This window comes from Sander lucioperca, chromosome 6 (genome assembly GCF_008315115.2).
Source record: "Sander lucioperca isolate FBNREF2018 chromosome 6, SLUC_FBN_1.2, whole genome shotgun sequence".
NCBI classification, from domain to species: Eukaryota; Metazoa; Chordata; class Actinopteri; order Perciformes; family Percidae; genus Sander; species Sander lucioperca.
The window spans coordinates 21836301-21856877 of NC_050178.1; the positions used below are offsets into that span (position 1 = coordinate 21836301).

Here is a 20577-nt window from a genome sequence, read left to right on the forward strand (position 1 = left end):
CTGATCATGTGATCTTACCTAGCTACTGAGCATGTGGTCTTACCTAGCTAACAAAGATGTTACAGCAGTGAGAGGTCTCACTCTGTAGCTAAAACAGAGACCTGAACACAGGGTGAAAAGAGGAGCTGCAGCAATGTGCAGTACAACCAATAAATATGGTGTTTTCTGAAAATTAAACCATGTAAACCTATTCTGGTACAACCTCAAAATACAATTATGAACCTGAAAATGATAATATGAGCACTTTAAAGTCTCATTGATAACTGCATGCATGGTTAATTTATGGTCAAGCCCCAGCTTATATCGCTGAACTACTGAAGCTGCACCCTCCTCTGAGGTCATTAAGGTCAGCTGACCAGCTCCTCCTTGTTGTCCCTAGAACGCAGCTCAATAATAGGGCAGACGGAGCATTTTCAGTCGTGGCCCCGAGGCTGAGGAATGACCTACCTCTGCATGTCAGATTGACCCCCAGCCTTCACATTTATAAATCACGACTTAAAGCGTAACTCTCGCCAAAATGCAACCTAGGGTCTTTTTGTGAATGTACCCGAGTCAAACTTTAGTTTAAAAGCATATTTAGGACAGAAACACCACTTTTAAGATTGACCATATTCTCGTTTTTCAGTCAAATGGCCTTTTGAATGGGAGAGCTAGGGACTCTTTGATGCTAGCCTCAAAATATCTATTTTTAAACCACTAAGAAGGCTCGACACAACATGAGACTTTGCTCCAAGTATCACCAGGAGCTCTACACCTTAACTCCACCGGTGACCAAGATATACTATAACCAGGAGCTCTACACCTTAACTCCACCGGTGACTACGGGATATCCTAAATCTGTGGCTACTTGTTTTGATATCGACTGGTTTTGACTGCCGAAATATTAAAAGTGACGCTTCCGTCCTAAATGTGCTTTTAAACGAAAATTTGACTCGGGTACATTCACAAAAAGATTTATTACGTGGTATCAGATCGGTGCATTAACTCCAGTACTTCCTGATACCGATACCAGCGTTTTAGGCGGTATCGGAGCCGATACTGGTATCGGAAACATCTCTAGTACATTCACAAAAAGACGCTAGGTTGCATTTTGGCGAGAGTTACGCTTTAAAACTCACTTTTATTCATTGGCCTTTAAACCTGCTTGAGAGTTGTATTCTGCATTTTTTCATTTTCCAGTTTACTTGTTTTTAAATGTTCGTTTTTGTTACTCGTGTGTTTAGAATCTGTCCGAAATCATGTCAATGTCCAGCACTTTGGTCAGCCTGGTTGTTTTTAAATGTGCTTTACAAATGAAGTTGGATTGGCTGGATCTCGCCGTTCATCGCTGACATGTTTAAGGGTTTAGGGATGCCTGGCCTGGAGCAGATCTCAGATGTCACAGGATCTTAGTTCAGGTTAGGTTTCACTATTTCACCACCAGTCAACTCAGTTTGGTAGTCCACCAGACATCATTTTGGGGTCCTTTTCTGTTCCAAAATAGCTGCTGCAGGAAACTTATTTTGACCAAAAGAAGTTCCAAGCATTCAGTAGCTGGTGATGATTTTCCCACTCTGTAACATTTCAATTAAATGTTTAAGCTGTAGAGTTTTGGACACTAGATGGCAGCAGTGGTCTGACACCAGCTGGTCCACAGGGAAACTTCTTCATTCGTGTTACAACATTTTGAATTCCTAGCAGATATATTTTCATACAGTGCATAACCTTATTTGTTTGTATTTTAAGAGTTTCCAAGATTTGTTAGTTCTCTATCTTGGAGCTGTTTCCTCTTATTTGTGTATACATGTTTGACTTAATGCCCCTTGAGGCGTTGCAGCCCAACTGTCGTGTTGCAGCTGTGTCACAAGGCGGCAGAGAGAGACGGTGGTGGTCTGCACTGAGACTCAGAAACACACGGAGGACTCGGAGTGATTCTCTCCACCAACAGTTACAACACACATTGTGTATTTGTATTTAGATGCATAAAGCTTGTTCTTAAATTACTGTGATTAAGAACATAACCACCATAGAGCTGTCAGACTATGATAATGCACAATCTGTTGGTATACGTGCACTTTAGTGTCCCAAATTATTTTCCAAAAACTGAGTGTCCCAAAGCTACCATCTGTGGGATTATGACTGATTCTAACCCTAACCCATGTCCATAGGGAATTTGGGACACTAAACAGCACCTATACCAGGGGTGGCGAACCTGTGGCTCTTGAGCCGTATGCGGCTGTTTGCCTCCTCCTTTGAGGCTCTTACTGTGTGGCTGGGGGCTGTGTTATTGGTGGATTTATTTTTATTCTTTTTTTAACTTTTTGAAACATTTCAGATAAGTACAAAAAAAATGGAATGCACTTGCCAATACATTTGCCAATTATTTTAAAATAAAAAATAATGCAGCAGAGTTTTGAGGACAAATTCTGCAACCCGAGGGAAAAAAAGCTGCCACAGATCACCTTCCTCATTAACCCTTTCACTGCTGAATCAGATTGTTTGAAAGCCCCTCTAGTGACAAACGAGTGAAAGAGTCTCTTCGAGTGGCACAACCGAGTTCTAGCAAGACCTGAAAAGGATTGTGGATAACAAAGACTGTCAGATTTCCCATTGAGTCAATCTAAGTAAGGGAAAAAAAAACTATGAAAACTGCTATGTATTATGACTGTCATCAGATCTGGAAGACGCTGTTGTAGTGTGGACGTGCATGTGTTGTGTGGCTTTTTGCTATGGTACAGGTTTTTTTGTGGCTCTTTATGATGAACTGGTTGGCCACCCCTGACCTATACCATCTGTTGCATTAAAACACATGTGTCAAACTCGAGGCCCGAGGGCCAAATCCGGTCCCTCGCAGGTTTTTGGTCTGGCCCACATTTCAATTTAGATTCACAATTACTTTTTTTTTTTTTTTTTTTTTCACATTTTTGACACCTTTTCCGGCGGTTTATGCACTTTTTTCAATGCTTTAGGCACTTTGTTTTAAAGTTTTTGACACTTTACTCAATGTGTTGCCACTTTTTAGGAAATTTGTCATTTTCTGATGTTTTTGTCACTTTTTGAAACAATTTTGACGCTTTTTTTCAGCCTTTTTCCAACTTTTTTGACGCTTTATTCAACGTATTCGTCACTGGCTGAGGAACTTTTTTGACATACTTTTTGGGGGGCTTTATGAGGCCCAAAATGTAAGTGAGAAGACTATAGTACATGAGTCATGCAATAAAGTCAAAATATTTGACTTTTTCTCTTAAATAAATGCATGTCAATGAACTCTGTGTTTTATGCACAGTTATTAGTACACTTAGTAGCCATGTGTCTTACTAGCCATGCTCACTATTGAGACCATTTCTTTCCCTGTTGAGGAGAACTGTGTAATTATGTTTTCAGTAATCATGTGACCTTGCCATCAGGTATCCGGGGCCTGTCAGAGGAGACTACTACCGGTGTCCACAACCTGTACAAGATGTTGAAAAAGGGCGAGCTGAAAGTGCCCGCCATTAACGTCAACGACTCCGTCACAAAGGTAAACGGCCTCAACCTTTAATCCTCTTCAGCTGCATCCTGTAGTGTGAGTTAGATGGTGGACACAAATATCTAAGAATCATGTGTAACCATGCATTCATAAAGGAATCGTGTTTTTTAATACCACCTTTTTAAGCAGGTTTGTTGAATGACGTGAGTGTCTGTAAAATGTGACTTCACAGGTGGTTATATTTTAATATCAGTATGTCTTGTATCCTTCATGTAAGATGCAGATTGGCTTCTAGAAAACCTAAATCTCAGGCATTTGTATTGATTAAAATGCTTACAGTACAATAATTATACAGCAAAACTGAATGGCTCTGAACTTTTTTTAGTTCAGTTACAAGTTTTTAGTGGACTTTGCGTAATTGAAAGTCACTCTGTATTTTTGTGGTATGACTTTACGCACACACAAATAAAACCAAATGCATGTACAGTATGTGGTTCATGAAATATGTGGATCATGGTGCACATTTGTGGATTGTCTTATAAGGGATACAAATATTAAAGTCCAATAAAAATATCCATATGAACTAGAGGTCATGAGAATGCTCCGACTTACGGAAAAACCTATGAATCTGATACAGGCCCTCAGTGGGAACTCTTGACCTCATGTATACTAATATGTAATATATTTTCCGTCTCTCTCTCCCTGCAGAGTAAGTTTGACAACCTGTACGGCTGCAGGGAGAGCCTGATCGACGGTATCAAGCGAGCCACAGATGTGATGATTGCCGGTAAAGTCGCCGTGGTGGCGGGCTATGGTGACGTGGGTAAAGGCTGCGTTCAGGCTCTGCGTGGGTTCGGAGCTCGCGTCATCGTCACCGAGATCGACCCCATCAACGCCCTGCAGGCCGCCATGGAAGGTAGTGGACGATGGCCAGAACAATGGATGGATGGATGGATGGATATAGGGCTGGGTGATATGGAGAAAATCAAATATCACGATATTTTTTACCAAATACCTCTATCGATACTGCAACGATATTGTAGTGTTGACTATTGATGCTTTCACAAAATATTTAAACAATGAGATGTTTGATAAATAATCATAACGTGGATATAATGACTAGTGGGTAAAGGTAAATAATAGAACAGCTAGAACAGTCTGGTAAGTTCAGACAATGACGTCACTTTACTGTAATGCAGCCTTTAAAACCAGGAGAAGACAACTCTTATGTCATATCACGATATTACAATATCCAAAATCTAAGACTATATCTAGTCTCATATCACGATATCGATATAATATTGATAGATGGATGGATGTCCATGAACACTGATTTTAAACATGAGAGAGGGCACAGCTGTGCAGAAAATACTGAGTTAACTATGGATAGTCGTTACCTTGGGAGTTAAGATTCGGATGGATGGATATTGATCCCAAAAAATGGGAAATAACAGTGTTGCAGCAGCAAAAATATCAGACACAGCACACATACAGAGTAAACATTAAATAATAGGAAACAATATACATGAAATAATAGAATACTACACAAGCAATATTTTTGAAATATACAATTTGGAAATAAAATGTACAACTGTTTCAATAGATATAGATAAACTAGATATATATAAACTTAATGTGCAAGTTGGGGAGTAAAAATGTACAACTGTTTGACTAGTAATGATAGGATGTAGATTAACCTGTTGTGCAAGGTGCATTCAGTGCAGTTGTGATGTCTGAGTCTTATCTCACACTCAGTGATGAAATGTTAAAAAGTTGAATTGCCTGTGGTAGGAATGATTTCCTGTAGGCGGAAATCTTGCCTCAACTGTTGGAGCTGACAAGATTGTACCAAACATCAGAACTGCAGAAGTCATTAAATAAAAAAATAAATAATTGTATAGTAAATTAGAAAAGCGGGGTTCTGCCTTCAACACACCACCCATTATTTATTTAAGAATTGAACAATCTATTCCTGAGACGGTCAACAAGATAAAGGCCTGTTCCCTGTTGCTCTGCAGGTTATGAGGTGACCACCATGGACGAGGCTTCTAAGGAAGGAAACATCTTCGTCACCACCACTGGATGTGAGGACATCATCCTGGGACAGTACGTTTGACCACCTTGGGCTGAAAAGTTCTCATTTGTATTAGGGATGCATCAATGCATAACCCATGCCCTATTCACTAGGGGTGCACGATTCAGAAAATGTCACGATTCGATATCGATTTTCAGGCTCGAGACGATTTTCTATTCAAACACAACTCAGTCTGTAAATGTAGTTACTTTTCCCATGTGATTGCAGTATTTTTTTTTTTTTTATTTAAAAATATGAATACATTTTTGGAATTCTGTGACTCTATTTTGAATCATTAGAGCTTGAATCGCAATTCGAATGTGAATCGATTTTTTTTTTTTTTTTGCACACCCCTACTATTTACTGTCAAAGTCAGATAAGGTGGCAGTAGCCGATGTTTATCTATTTTGCGCTGCTTTAATGTTGCGTTAATTGGTCTGACTCATACAACAGTACCCTACCCAGCTTCAAAAAATGTTCCTGTGTGGCCGGGTTGGCTCAGTGGGTAGAGCAGGCGCACATACACTGAGAGGTTTATGCTTCGACACAGAGGTCCAGGGTTTGAATCCGACCTGTGATTTCCTGCATGCTCTCTCTCTCTCTCTCTCTCCCCCTCCCTCCCTCCCTCCCTCCCTCCCTCCCTCCTAGCTGTCCTGTCAATTTTAAAGGCAGAAAAGCCCTTAAATGTTTTTTTTTTTTCCTGTGACATTTCAAACTAATACAAATCGGAGCGATGACCTGGAGGCCAAGAGCACATGCCGACAGAACGACTCAGACCCTGTTAACCACGGCATTCGAAAAGGTGAAATCCCCGCGGACAGCGTAGCTTACCGGCTGGTAGCATGCAGCTAAAGACACAGCGTAACGTTAGCTTACCAGTAGCCTGCAGGTTGACTATTCTAGACACCGTGGCCACTGCCGGAGTCCGAGATGACGGAGAAACAGAAAATCCTCCTGCTTCCCTGAAGTCTCCGGTGTGGCAACATTTTGCCTTTCCTGTGAGTTATGTAAACAAACAACAAAACGTGGGCTCCAATGTGACTCTATGGTGCCTTCAGGTACACTCCCTAATGGTGGGGAATTTCTGCTCATTCGGTTAGTGTGAAGTTGTTTCAATATTTATTTTGTAAATGAGATTTGTTTACCTGGCGCAAAAGAAAACGAGCATCGAAATCGTCCAAATGACAATTCTACACATCAGTATCGGCAGAGAAATTTGCATTCGGTGCATCCCTAATTTGTACGCTTGAATTATCCCGAGCCTTATTGAATTACATAAAAATGTCTACTTTTGCACAATAACAAGCAGCATAGTAATTATTCTGTGTGTGTGATACATTCAGTCACTTTGAGAACATGAAGGACGATGCCATCGTCTGTAACATCGGACACTTTGACTGTGAGATCGACATGAACTGGCTCAACAAAAACGCTGCAGAGAAAGTCAACATTAAGCCTCAGGTAGGAAAACCTAGACTTCTTCGGCATCCCTTCTCTTGGTTTTCTCTCTTCTGTATTTGTGGTTGCTCGATGCTTGCCTCTCCAACATCAGTCGGATTTCTGTATCCTAACGGCCACAGAAGCAGTAATCCTTCTCCTTCTCCTCAGGTCGATCGCTTTCGTTTGAAGAACGGTCGTCACGTCATCGTCCTGGCCGAGGGCAGACTGGTCAACCTGGGCTGTGCCATGGGACACCCATCCTTCGTCATGAGCAACTCCTTCACCAATCAGGTACTTTGAGTTTGTGTGACCCAGAGAAGGGAAAAGACGGCTGTTAAAGCGTAACTCTCGCCAAAATGCAACCTAGGGTCTTTTTGTGAATGTACCCGAGTCAAACTTTCATTTAAAAGCATATTTAGGACGGAATCGCCACTTTTAAGATTTACCGTATTCTCGTTTTTGGGTCAAATGGCCTTTTGAATGGGAGAGCTAGGGACACTTTGATGCTAGCCTCAAAATATCTATTTTTAAACCACTAAGAAGGCTCGACACAACATGAGACTTTGCTCCAAGTATCACCAGGAGCTCTACACCTTAACTCCACCGGTGACCAAGATATACTATAACCAGGAGCTCTACACCTTAACTCCACCGGTGACCAAGATATACTATAACCAGGAGCTCTACACCTTAACTCCACCGGTGACCAAGATATACTATAACCAGGAGCTCTACACCTTAACTCCACCGGTGACCAAGATATACTATAACAGGAGCTCTACACCTTAACTCCACGGTGACCAAGATATACTATCACCGGAGCTCTACACCTAACTCCACCGGTGACCAAGATATACTATAACCAGGAGCTCTACACTTAACTCCACGGTGACCAAGATATACTATAACCAGGAGCTCTACACCTTAACTCCACCGGTGACCAAGATATACTATAACCAGGAGCTCTACACCTTAACTCCACCGGTGACCAAGATATACTATCACCAGGAGCTCTACACCTTAACCAAAGCATTGACAACATTGGTTGTGTTCAGAGTTTACTAAAAGGTTTTAACAACTCACTGTAGCTCTTGGTTTTTTAGTAAACTCTGGGTACACTACCAATGTTGTCAAAGCTTTGGTTAAGGTGTAGAGCTCCTGGTGATAGTATATCTTGGTCACCGGTGGAGTTAAGGTGTAGAGCTCCTGGTTATAGTATATCTTGGTCACCGGTGGAGTTAAGGTGTAGAGCTCCTGGTTATAGTATATCTTGGTCACCGGTGGAGTTAAGGTGTAGAGCTCCTGGTTATAGTATATCTTGGTCACCGGTGGAGTTAAGGTGTAGAGCTCCTGGTTATAGTATATCTTGGTCACCGGTGGAGTTAAGGTGTAGAGCTCCTGGTGATACTTGGACCAAAGTCTCATGTTGTGTCGAGCCTTCTTAGTGGTTTAAAAATAGATATTTTGAGGCTAGCATCAAAGTGTCCCTAGCTCTACCATTCAAAAGGCCATTTGACCCAAAAACAAGAATACGGTCAATCTTAAAAGTGGTGATTCCGTCCTAAATATGCTTTTAAACTAAAGTTTGCCTTGGGTACATTTACAAAAAGTGAGTTGCGCTTTATTACATGCAGTAAAAAGTGGAAGTCGTGACTGAGCAACCTGATTGTAACAAGATTTAAATTTAAGGCCAGGCTATACTAACCTACTGACCCTACAGCTTCATCTAATCTGCTTTATTAAACCGTCTCAACATATGTCCTTTCCTGTAGGTTCTGGCTCAGATCGAGCTGTGGACGAACACCGCCAAATACCCCCTTGGAGTCTACTTCTTGCCCAAGAAGGTCAGAAGCCACACTATGATAATACAGTGTATTATATGCATCACTTAGCATTACAACAGATCTTGGCCGTTAATATCCACCTCTAGTCTGCAGAATGAAATGTTAGTGATGCCATTTATTTACACCCTGCACCAAAACCCAAACTGTTATCCTGCTTGAAGGAGCCAGACTGGTCTCTTCTTTCCATTTGTTGAGCCATTAAAATATGTCTGAAAACGTGGGGCCAGTCATGTTGCAGAGTCTTTCAGAATTAATTTACATCCCTGATAATTATCCAAGACCTCCAGCAATTGCGATAAGTGAAGGGTAGTTTTGAAATGATGAAAACAATATGCAGTTGGTGTCGTCAGAGGTAGTGTTTTTTTATGCTAGACTAGATTTTATTTCTTGGTTATGTTTTGAGTGTCTGATGTTGTGTGTGTGTGTGTATATATAAAAACATCTGTCCCAAAGCTTTATCCTCCATCTCTAGAGAGACGTGATTGGTTATGTCAGAGTAAGGTTGCAACTAATTTAGTTAGGTGGATTTACCAGTCTCTGAAAAGTCACTAAAGTTCCAGGGCGGATTACAAAGCTTCTGGGTGGTCTACGATCACACGGAAGCCCTCTTTAGCAGGGCCCAGGCGTTAGCTTTCATGCTAAACAATTAGACTAATGCTAGCTTGAAGCGATGTAGAGATATCAAACATTATGCAACGCGAGGTATGGATTCATAGTTATGGATTGGTTGTACAAAAACAATAGTTCCAGGCTGGATTACAAAGCTTCTGGATGGCCTACGATCACAAGGAAGACATCGTTAAAACTCTCTGCTTCTAAAACAAAAAAAACACTGCACTGATCTAGAGATATTAAATATGACATAAGAAGTATAGGGCATTGACAGCCCCAGAGGGTTAAGCACCAAATAAGTCTCCAGCAGTTCCCTCTTCCCATTTGTTTTTATGTCTCAAAATTCCTGCACGCCTTCTGAACCCAGCTGCCTTTGACGCAACCGTTCTCTATACTACTGAAACAACAACTAGGAGTTACCGCTTTATTCCTTTCAAGGTGGTTTTCAGGCTTAAGTGAAATGCTGACAAACGCCACATGAGACCTTTAAAACAAAGGGAATGCATACCAACTAAATGATTAACTTAAATGTATCCGTCCAATCCTCTGGTCACAACTCTTGAACACTGAATAGACATCTACCCTCCAATACCCATATACCTTACCATTTAGTATGTCAGAAAAAGATCAAGTACCTCCTAAATACATTATGCCAAAAATACCAGGATGTCCTACTGCATCCTGGTCAGATTTTGCATTAGGCAAGCCAGCATGATTTTTAGGCTATTCTGACCCACAAACCTTTGTGCAGCATATATGAGCAAGAGGGTCAAAGTTTAAGGTGCAATGTTATGAAGAAGTAGTATGTCCCCAATTGTATGGTATAAAGAAAAAGTGTAGCCCTAGTGTTCACATCATAAACAGAACACTAGGGCTACACTTTTTCTTTATACCATACAATTGATAATTAGCTAACACCAGTTTCATCTAACAGGAACTTTGCTCTCTGCCATTTCTCTCTCGTCTCAATAGTTGGATGAGCAGGTGGCAGCAGCCCACCTGGATAAACTGGGGGTGAAGCTGACCAAGCTGTCGGACAAGCAGGCCAAGTACCTGGGTCTGCCCACCGAGGGGCCCTTCAAACCGGACCACTATCGCTACTGAGTGTCCTGTCCAGCGGAGGAGGAGGAGGAGGAGGTGTGGCTAGAACTGTGTTGGTGTTTAGGTGTAGCAGGGTTTGGCGGTTGGGAGCACTTTGAGAGATTGTCCAGGTAGCACTCTGGGTGCCGTTTTGGACTTCCAAATGTCAACTTTTCAGACATGCAGAGAGACATTATTGTGTTTGTTCGTTCCCCTTTAAATAGGCTTCCATATCAAATGCTAAAGAAATGTATTTCACAAGTTGCATCCTGTGTCGATCCAAGTTTGGAACCAACACCTTGTTGTGCTTTACTCAGGTGAGATCAAAGTCAATCTACCAAACAGCTGGTGTTGAATCATTTCTGGTTGAAGCAAGACTTTTGAGCTAAAATATCTGCCCCACACAACTGCATTGACCCAAAGCTTCTGTCAGTAGCTTTATGTTGGGAGTTTATAGACATCAGAAGGCTGTTCAAACTCAGTACAGACACCAATCAAAGAAACATCTAGCCCTGTATTTCAACGGTCATCACCATCTTAGTTTACGCTTACCACACCAGTGTGTTCAGTCCTCCACCGTCCCTCCTCTTTCTCATCACCACTCTGCTGAAACACCAGGTTCTGTTGTGGCTGTTAAAGAATACCTCTTGTTGTTCGTCATTCCCTCAAATCAACCCTGATCCTTTCCTGCCTGAGCTCTTCTCTCCGCCTCGCCGCGGCTCGAGGTGGAAGGTGACAAACAGGTTTTTCTTTTTTAATTTCATTTTTTAATGAGTCAAAGCAAACTGTTTAGTGTACATTTGCCTTATCGCGGTATATTCAGATTAATACTGACTTGTGTTAGCACTTATTAATAGAAACTGTGCGAGAATATGCTCATGAAGTGCTTGTTTATTATCCAGGTTGATTGGTAGAGTAAAGAGAAGCACGTCTGCCAAAGGAACCACCAAAGCAAAATGTCTTAATCTTTGTTGCCTAATTTTCTTATTGTCATTTAATTTGACTTGATGGGCCAAAACGTGCAACGCCTATCCCCTCCCCCTCCCCATTTCTCACTGTAGCCAATCAGGTTGTCAAACAGTGGCCCCAGTTCTCAACGGTTACAGCCTGAAATGCAGAGTTCAACTGCTGGTAAACGGTCTATTGATACTGTCAAGTATTACAATGAAAAATAAAAACTAAACCTGTTGACTCTGGATGGTTTCTCCTCGTTCTGTTGTGTACATTTTATGACAAAGTGGAAGTCTAAAACAGTTAAAAAATGAAAATTGCACACAAACGCACACACATGCTCATACCTTTTTTAAAGCGTTTGGATGTTTTGAATTGGGGTTGTGGGAAGTATTCATCCATAATCTGTATTAGGGATCGACACGATGTTAGTGCCGATGACGATTATTTTATTTATGTTTGTCCCATCAGCCTTAGCCGATGACCGATACGGGCTGCCGATTTTCTTGAGCTGATATTTGGAGCCGATACTGCTTTTGCTCCCTCAATTTACATCATAACAATATAAACTCTGCCACGCTGGATTTGTTTTTGGAATCTGCTCTGCCATTTCTTTAAAAATAATAACCAAAACACAGATCAGTGTCACTTCTGCAATCATCTTACATTCATATCACCCAAATTATGTGTGCATGCACTGCATATGGTTAACTGCAAGGGTGAAAGGCTTTCATCAGCATCTACAGCACAGCCTTGATGAGGCATTGCTTGCTGACATCAGATATAATCAGGTCATCACATAATGTCCTTTGTCAACACATTTAAATCATTTTAAGAAAACCATAAACCTGAAAAGTAGCCATTGAAAAAGTGCTTGATTTGTAATTTAAGACATTTAAGCCATGCTGCTTCCAGCACCAGCACTCTGCTAGTGGTGGGGGGGGGGGGCAGTGCATGGTCTGCACGTGAACTGCAGCATCTCCAGCAACACAGAGCTGCCTATGGACGCCTGTCTGTAAATAATGCCGGGAAAAAACGCAGCAGCTGCATATCGGCCAATGCCGCTACACGTAAAAACGCAAATATTGGCCCGATATATCGGCTGGCCGATAAAATCGGTCTATCGCTAATCTGTATAACCTACAGCAGAAGCATCCAGGAGTAAGCAATATACTGCTGTAGACGGGCCACTCAGCAAAAGGGTTGTGCACCTCAAAAAAGGCCCGCCTAAAAATTCTTAAGTGTATCGTATATTTAGAATATTTTCCCTGCTTTACCTTCCTGTCAGACGGGGGACTGAAGCTGTTCTATCCATCTAGAACAGTGGTTCTCACCCTTTTTGGGACCAGCGCCCCCCTATCCATTATCCAGGTCCCTTACCGCCCCCCCCATCAAATAAGATGTAGGCTAGTTGCCCCGAATATTAATGATTAGATCTTATTATTGTTATAATTATTAGTCCTATTATCGTTACTGTTATCAAATCATCAAAGAATCATATCGTTGAATGAAAAATGTTCGACAGCTATGTTCATAGACTTATTAAAGATGAATGATAACGTTTAATATAGACTATAACGTTCACGACAAGACCGATTCATAACGCTGCAGCACGGAGTTTATATAAGATGATACTCTGACGTCCCGTTCCCCTGAAGGCAGCACAGAGTTTATATCAGATGATACTCTGACGTCCCGTTCCCCTGAAGGCAGCACAGAGTTTATATCAGATGATACTCTGACGTCCCGTTCCCCTGAAGGCAGCACGGAGTTTATATCAGATGATACTCTGACGTCCCGTTCCCCTGAAGGCAGCACGGAGCTGCAGCACACGAAGCCTAAAGAAACACTAAAGAGAAGAAGAGTAACGGTCCCCCGTCTCGTCCAATCACAGTGGAGTAAACTGGCAGCTTTTCATGTTGCAGACCACTGCTTATTTAAAGTGTAAACTCGTATTGTTGTGAACCTTTGGTGTAAACTCGCCTTAAAACAAACGCCCCCCAAAGGCACCTCAACGCCCCCCTTTCCACAATACAGCTTCCAGCGCCCCCAGTCATCCTCTGAACGCCCCCTGGGGGGGCTGTACCACCCCCGTTCAGATACACTGCACTCCTCAAGCATGGAGACTTTGGTGAAGCCAAACTAACACTTTTGGCATTTGGTGCACATCAGAATCAGAAAGGGTTTTATTGCCAAGTACATTTTTTAACACATATAAGGAATTTGTTGTGTTGTTGGTGCACGTCACACATTCTCTAGATGGAATATTAAACAATATAAGTATATGTACACAGTATGTATTAAATTAAAAATAAAAAATAAATAAAGATATAAATAAAAAATAAAGAGCAAAGAGCATTACAGCAGAGAGAGAACCGTGGCATGAAGAGCCAGAGGTGGAGAGTCAGGGTGGTTTCCGGGCCTTGTTAATAATCCGAGAGCGATTGATGCATTTACACCTACCGGACTAAGTGAGGCGGTGTGAAATCCCCCTGAGTTCTGTCCTGTTTACTGGAGCAGTGAACAGGAATCGCTCTTCTAAACTGAAAGAAACTTTATGGGATGGGGATGATTGTTCCAGGGATTTGTCAAACCCTCAGGGGTTACCAGGGAAATGAAAATATGAAACTAATTAAATGTTCTTTGGGAACTGACCATGGTATAGGTAGGTTAATGCCCTTTGAGGTGTATTTGTCAGGTAATTAATGGACTCTGTCGGAGGCAACTACCCAAAGCGCGCGGTTTTGGCTTCCCAGTCCATTCATTTCTCATAACAGACCCCTCGTTGGGCATTAACGCTTATAGAAATGATGGCCAAAACTGAAAAGTAGTGAAAGTATTTAATTTTAAAGAGGCTAGAGGTACGCTTCGTTAGTGAGATCCTGGGTCAAATGAGGTTTTCTGGGAAAAGTGAGTGATCTTAATGAATAATGTAAATAAGGGTCCTGCTGGTTTAAGTCATGCGTATTGCAGTGTTCCAGTTTTGAACCCAGCTGTGGACCTTTTGGCATGCCGTTTCCCTTCATTTCCGGTAACCTCTCTACTGTCTTGTGGAGAATGAAAGACAAGGCATTAAACATTGAATGAAATAAACTGGGTTTTCCCAGATAAGTGTACTTGAGGCAGTAAGCTACGCAGAGATCCTCACATGTCTTGTCTCATGTACAGCTAAAAGTACATATTGAAATAATCGCCTCAGGAAATTGACATGAGATATTAGGCCCATCTCTAAATGGGTTTGTTTATTTCTTCGGTACCACTTTACTTGAAGGTATCTACGTAAGAGTGACATGACACCCATGTTTGACACGTTCATGACAATGTCATGTCATTCTTATGTAGATACCTTCAAGTAAAGTGAATATATATTATATATATATAGGTTTGGGTATTGATACCGGTGCTAAATCGATACTTTTAAAATGGTGCTGGTGCCTGAACCGAAATATATATATATATATGTTATAATGGGTATAATATAAAATATAAAAAAGGAGCACAAAACGACAGTTGGTGACATTAAATGACTTGTTTATTGCTAAGGCCATGTAGTCACAATTAAATGATTGATTAATAATGTAATAACTATAGCTTATAACAATGACTTATTTCACCAGTAGATTGCTGGTAAATGACAAGAACAAGCACCAGATGGGAAAAGGGTATTTTACAATAACTTTGAATGCACCACGAGGCTGGCGAGTTTCAAGTGAACGCACCGTCAGTGTTGTTGTTCAGACAGCGTCAGCTGCAGTCAGACCGTTACGTCCCGCTGTTAGAATCCTCTACAGGAAATACAGTCACACTTTACACCGCTTAACATAAGCTGTCAGCATTTTAACCGTTGGGTTTAATCCAGCTGCTAGCTAACGCTAACGTAGCGTCCCGTGCAGCGATGCTTCTGAACAAAAAAAGTCAGGCACCGAAATGAGGAACCGAAATGTTCGTTCTTATTCGGTCTCATCACTACCGTTTACGTTGGAACTGGTGCCCTATTGGCACCGCGTTTTGGTACCCAACCCTAGTGTCATGTCACTCTTATGTAGATACCCTCAAGTAAAAGTGTAACCATTTCTTCTCATTGTGTCTCAATCTTGAACTCTAACCTTATCTGGGCAGCACAGCTGACCAGACGCCTTGAGCAAGGCACTGTTGTCTCCAGTGAAGCTGTGCAGTCAAACATCATTAAACAGAAATATGCAGAGCTTTCATGTCTGAAGAGTTTGAGCTGATTAAGGAACTGGCAAGATTTGTTGAGAAAAGGTTGGGACGTTCAGTATTAATATTTTATAATATGATCTCTGAAGTGATGTTTTTGAAAGGAAGCTATGCTGCTGCTTGGTCTTAACAATCCAAACCGTCCAGGGATCCCCACCAGCTGAACACTTTGATATGATCTCTATTGCACAAGACTTCCAAGCTATTTTATTATTAAAATTGAGTTAGCAGAAATAACACAAACCAGATGTCAGAGCGGCAGATCTGATATAGATATAAACCTTTTAAAATCATTTTTAGAGCCACTCTGGAAGTCTGCTTATTGGATTAAACTTTTAAACCTTTAAAATGTGATGTAAATATGGTTACTGTAAAAAAAGAGAAGGGAGCTCAGCCCATATAATCCAACATGACCTGAGCTTTTAACTAAATGTGTAACTGTATGAATCAAGATATTTGAACAGAGAGGAATCAGTGTGGATAGATATGTAAGCATGAAGTAGGTAAACTTCAGTCATCGATCAAATTAATTAATTTGTACAGCACCTTTCATACAGGTCAGTGTGATTACATTACATTTAGCTGACGCTTTTATCCAAAGCGACTTAAAATTGTTATATATGTCAGAGGTTGCACTCCTCTGGAGCAACTAGGGGTTAAGTGTCTTGCTCAGGGGCACATTGGTTGATGTATCACAGTGGGAATCTAACCCAGAACTCCCACACCAAAGGCATGGATCATATCCACTGCTCCATCACCATATTGATGTTTTCCTAGTGATTGACAAATGACAACAGTGGAAACCTAAATGTAAAATGTTGTGGGACTAATGCACAAAGAAATATGAATAGTGATAAAAGAGTGTAATGTGAATAAAAATGAAAGTAAAAATAGAAGAAAACTAAATGGATAAAAAAAACATCTTTAGCAAAAGCCAGGCTGAAAAGTACGTTGTTGAGTCTGGTGATATTCCTAAAACTATTAAATAAAATCAATGCCAAATGTTCCTTGATTACCATGAAACCACACAAACTAGTTTATTTTGACTCAATCCCACAAAAACCATCCTGCTTCCCCAAACACTCACAAGAGCACCAGATGTGGTTTAATCCGCCGCTGAAAATAGTCCCCAACAAATGCGCACATCTCCTGTTTGAGTAACGGTGGCTAAAAACTAGTGTCCCGCTGTTTTAGGAAATTGTTCAGCCTTTTAAAAACTGGACTAGTCTATTGGCGTTTTTCCACCACATGGTACCTGCTCGACTCGCCTCGACTCTACTCTCCTTTTTTGGTTTTCCGTTCTGATAAAAAGTCCCTGGTACCTGCTAACAGGTACTTTATTTAGTACCACCTCCGTCCAGGTTCCCAGCGAGCTGAGGCGATACCAAAAGGTGACATGAAAGCGACAGACGGGGGGGTCCTGAACAAACCCTCCATTTTTAAATAGTTTAGCCAGCGGTGTTTTTTTTGCTGCCTCCAGCTTCTTTAGAAACTAAATGTTTCTTCTGGCAAACAGCCACATGATGAGAATCAAACACACACCTTCCACGTTCTGTGTGTGTGTCGCGTTAGGTCACGGCAGTTTACTGCGGCGCGGCTATGACGACCAGCCACGCTGAGGCGGTACTAAAATCTGCAATGGAAAACGGACGAACAGTGCAGCGAGTCCAGCAGGTACCATGTAATGAAAAAACGTCATATGTGCACTAGTCCAGAACACAGGACCTTCTTCCTATATTTCCTTTCTTGCTCTCGCCCCAGACACCTCTAGCCAATAAGTGCTGGTAGTGATGTGTCTTGGTTCGCTTGGATTTTTGTCTTTGTGAGACGAAACCGAACCAAGGGGAAACGCTCCAAGTTTACAAATCTTTGGATCAGAGCAAACAAACTATAGGTGTGAAAACGCCTTTAGTATCAGGGGTTGATGGGATGATGGGGTCCCCTTGGATGTTTTAATACAAATGTTAAATGGCAGCAGCACAAATAAATAGATAAACACTTCTCCACTCCAAGGGGGTCAGCTTCTCCTCGGACCGCGAACCTCCTATGGCGCCATGTTGATGCTACCAAGCGATCACCCCCCGTTAGCATCCCATTGACTGCCATTCATTTTGACGTCACTTTGACAGAGAATAACTTTACATCTGAAGAGTTTAAAGACTCTATTTGTCCATTGTTTATTTCTAAAGAAACACGACAATGTATAAAAGGCTCCATTACCTTGTACCTCACGTTATGGCTCCGTAGCAGACGTTTTTATAAAAATAGGCTAACGATTGGGTCATAACCACGAGACTTACTGTCTCATAGTAGAGGAATTACCGTATAGTACAGGAGAAGCTCTCAGGCAGTTTGGACTTCCATTAGCTGTTTAAGTTTAATTACTAATGTTAACTATCATTTTAGTGATCAATAATTAGCCTGTGTCTATGTTATCTCCTTACATATACCTACGCTCTCCGTCTCTGCTAGATTGGGAATGATTGAGATTTCTCTTGGCACAGCTACCAGAAGACTTCCAACTTTCAGACAGGTTGCTCACGTCACATCTACGTCTTCAAGCTCAGTTGGAGGCTGCTCAGTAACGCTCAGCCATCACCGGGAAAGAGACTTCACTGGTCTCCGTCCAGAGACACGGGATCTGTTGGTCCATTCTTATATACAGTCTATGGTCCACTCCCACCCATCAGTGTGTGAATGTACAGGATCTTAGAAACTGTGTGTAAGCTTTGTTTCACTACACTCCTGTCACCAGCAGATGGCACTTGGTGGTCTAGTCCAGTGTTTTTCAACCTTTTTTGAGCCACGGCACATTTTTTACATTAAAGAAATCCTGCAGCACACCACCGACCAAAAATGTTACAAAATGCCACATTGTAGCCTAATAAGGTCAGAATCTGCATTTTTCCTTTAAAAATATATCAATCACTGTTGCAGGCTTACATCGATGATCTCGGTCCTACTGTTTACATCCTGTCACTGCCACCAGGGGGCAGTCATTCTACTGTTTACATCCTGTCACTGACACCAGGGGGCAGTCATTCTACTGTTTACATCCTGTCACTGCCACCAGGGGGCAGTCATTCTACTGTTTACATCCTGTCACTGCCACCAGGGGGCAGTCATTCTACTGTTTACATCCTGTCACTGCCACCAGGGGGCAGTCATTCTACTGTTTACATCCTGTCACTGACACCAGGGGGCAGTCATTCTACTGTTTACATCCTGTCACTGACACCAGGGGGCAGTCATTCTACTGTTTACATCCTGTCACTTTATTGTCTTACATCAACAAGGTCATTATTGCGCTATACTGCCTCCTACTGACACAGAACAGTATTTAATTTCTCTGCCAGTTATCACATTGCAGGCACAGATGAGCAACAATGGCAAATTATTTGCAGTAACTCAATAAAAAAAATTTTGTTGACCAATTAAGTAAAATCTGATAATTTCCCACGGCACACAGGACGATCTCTCACGGCACACTAGTGTGCCGCGGCACAGTGGTTGAAAATCACTGGTCTAGTCTCTAAATATTAGGATTATGTGCCATTGTGGACAGTGTGTTGTAAACCATTATGCCTAAAATAAAAAATAAAGAGGGTTGCCTGTGACCTTGATCCCGTGCGAATCAGCCATGTCAGTAATTTGTCAAGTTTTTGTAGGAACAGCTCGCACATCCAATAGCATCACCTTTTTTTAGAAAAACTAACGTTTGGTCTCTCCGGACCTTCATCAAGAGTATCTCAAATAACAAACGAAACCGGGTGAATCTCGGGTCTTTTGTTGTCTGTGCTGTGTTGTATTTTACTTTATCGGTGGTGACAATTGGCCTGGCAGGAATCACCAGCTCATACCGCTGATTCCCAAATTTGTCTCCTACAACTGTCACATTCCACACGCTGCTGTTTGATCTCCGCTGCGGCGTGGGCTAAGTTTCCTCTACTGGACAGTTGTTTTCTTCCCCATGTTGTTGTGGTCCCGCTGGCTCATCTTGTCTGGATTACCTGCCTCCAGACTTTCAAGTCCTAAAACTCTCGTTTCATCTAGTACAACTGGACTCAATTTTGGTTAACTTTGTTCTTATAAAGATACTTATTTCAAGGCTTAAAGGTCCTATGACGAAGTCTCTTTTATATAGACCTTAGTGGTCCCCTAATTAGTGGGAATGCTGTTCAGCAGCATTCCAACTATTGTTATCCTGTTCTTTATTTTTCTTATATCTTATTATTATTCCGTACGTTTTTTGGCTCTCTGTAACTTCTGCATACTTTCAGCTATTAAAACCATTCAACTTTTAAAATGTTCAGCTCTTTCAGCTAATGATGGGACGTCTTCAACTTTTCTTCTACTATTTATACTTTTTAAAATATTAAGCTTTTTATGACTTTTTTTTAACATTGAAGTCAATGAGAGCATGCTTCAAATCCTTCAAATCTTCTTCCGCTCCCAAAATTTTCAGCTCCTTCATACTTTCACCTACAGACGCCAAACAAACTTTAAAATGTTCACAAAATATTCAGGTATTAGGCTATGGCTTTTCAGTTTGATATCTTTTACAGTTTTTGTGAAAAAGCTGTTTAAGTTTAGTGATCATTTCAGGATTTTTCTGCGTTTCTAGTGAGTGTGTGTGGCGTCTGCCAGAGTGGATGATGTCATCGCTAGAGTGCAGCACCTTAGAAAAAATATCTTTGTCCCCTCTCTATAAATTGCTCTCACGCCCACAATATCTACTTGTCATACACAACTTATACATCAAAACGTAGGTATTTTTGTCTAGTTTCAGCCAATGTGCTCAGTTATGTGATACGCCTTATACTTTTGGCTCGATGAGCTTCCAAGTTCCACATCTCACTCCATTCACGGCCATGTTAAATGTCCTCCACATTTCCCAGTGAAACGCAGAG

General features: G+C 41.4%; 1 protein-coding gene and 1 non-coding gene across 2 annotated transcripts in view; both read left to right on the forward strand.

The window, feature by feature from the left end:
• Positions 1-11694, forward strand: part of ahcy (adenosylhomocysteinase) — a 28453-nt gene extending 16759 nt beyond the window's left edge. Inside the window, exons 5-11 of the mRNA XM_031301369.2 lie at positions 3387-3499; positions 4157-4364; positions 5467-5554; positions 6866-6983; positions 7131-7253; positions 8735-8806; positions 10391-11694. Of these exons, the coding sequence (XP_031157229.1) occupies positions 3387-3499; positions 4157-4364; positions 5467-5554; positions 6866-6983; positions 7131-7253; positions 8735-8806; positions 10391-10522 (854 nt within the window). The 3' untranslated portion in view covers positions 10523-11694. The remainder of the gene's footprint in view (positions 1-3386; positions 3500-4156; positions 4365-5466; positions 5555-6865; positions 6984-7130; positions 7254-8734; positions 8807-10390) is intronic.
• Positions 1795-1928, forward strand: LOC116051153. The gene has a single exon (XR_004105288.1). It is a non-coding gene; the product is annotated as a small nucleolar RNA SNORA17 (small nucleolar RNA).
• Positions 11695-20577: the final 8883 nt, after the last annotated feature.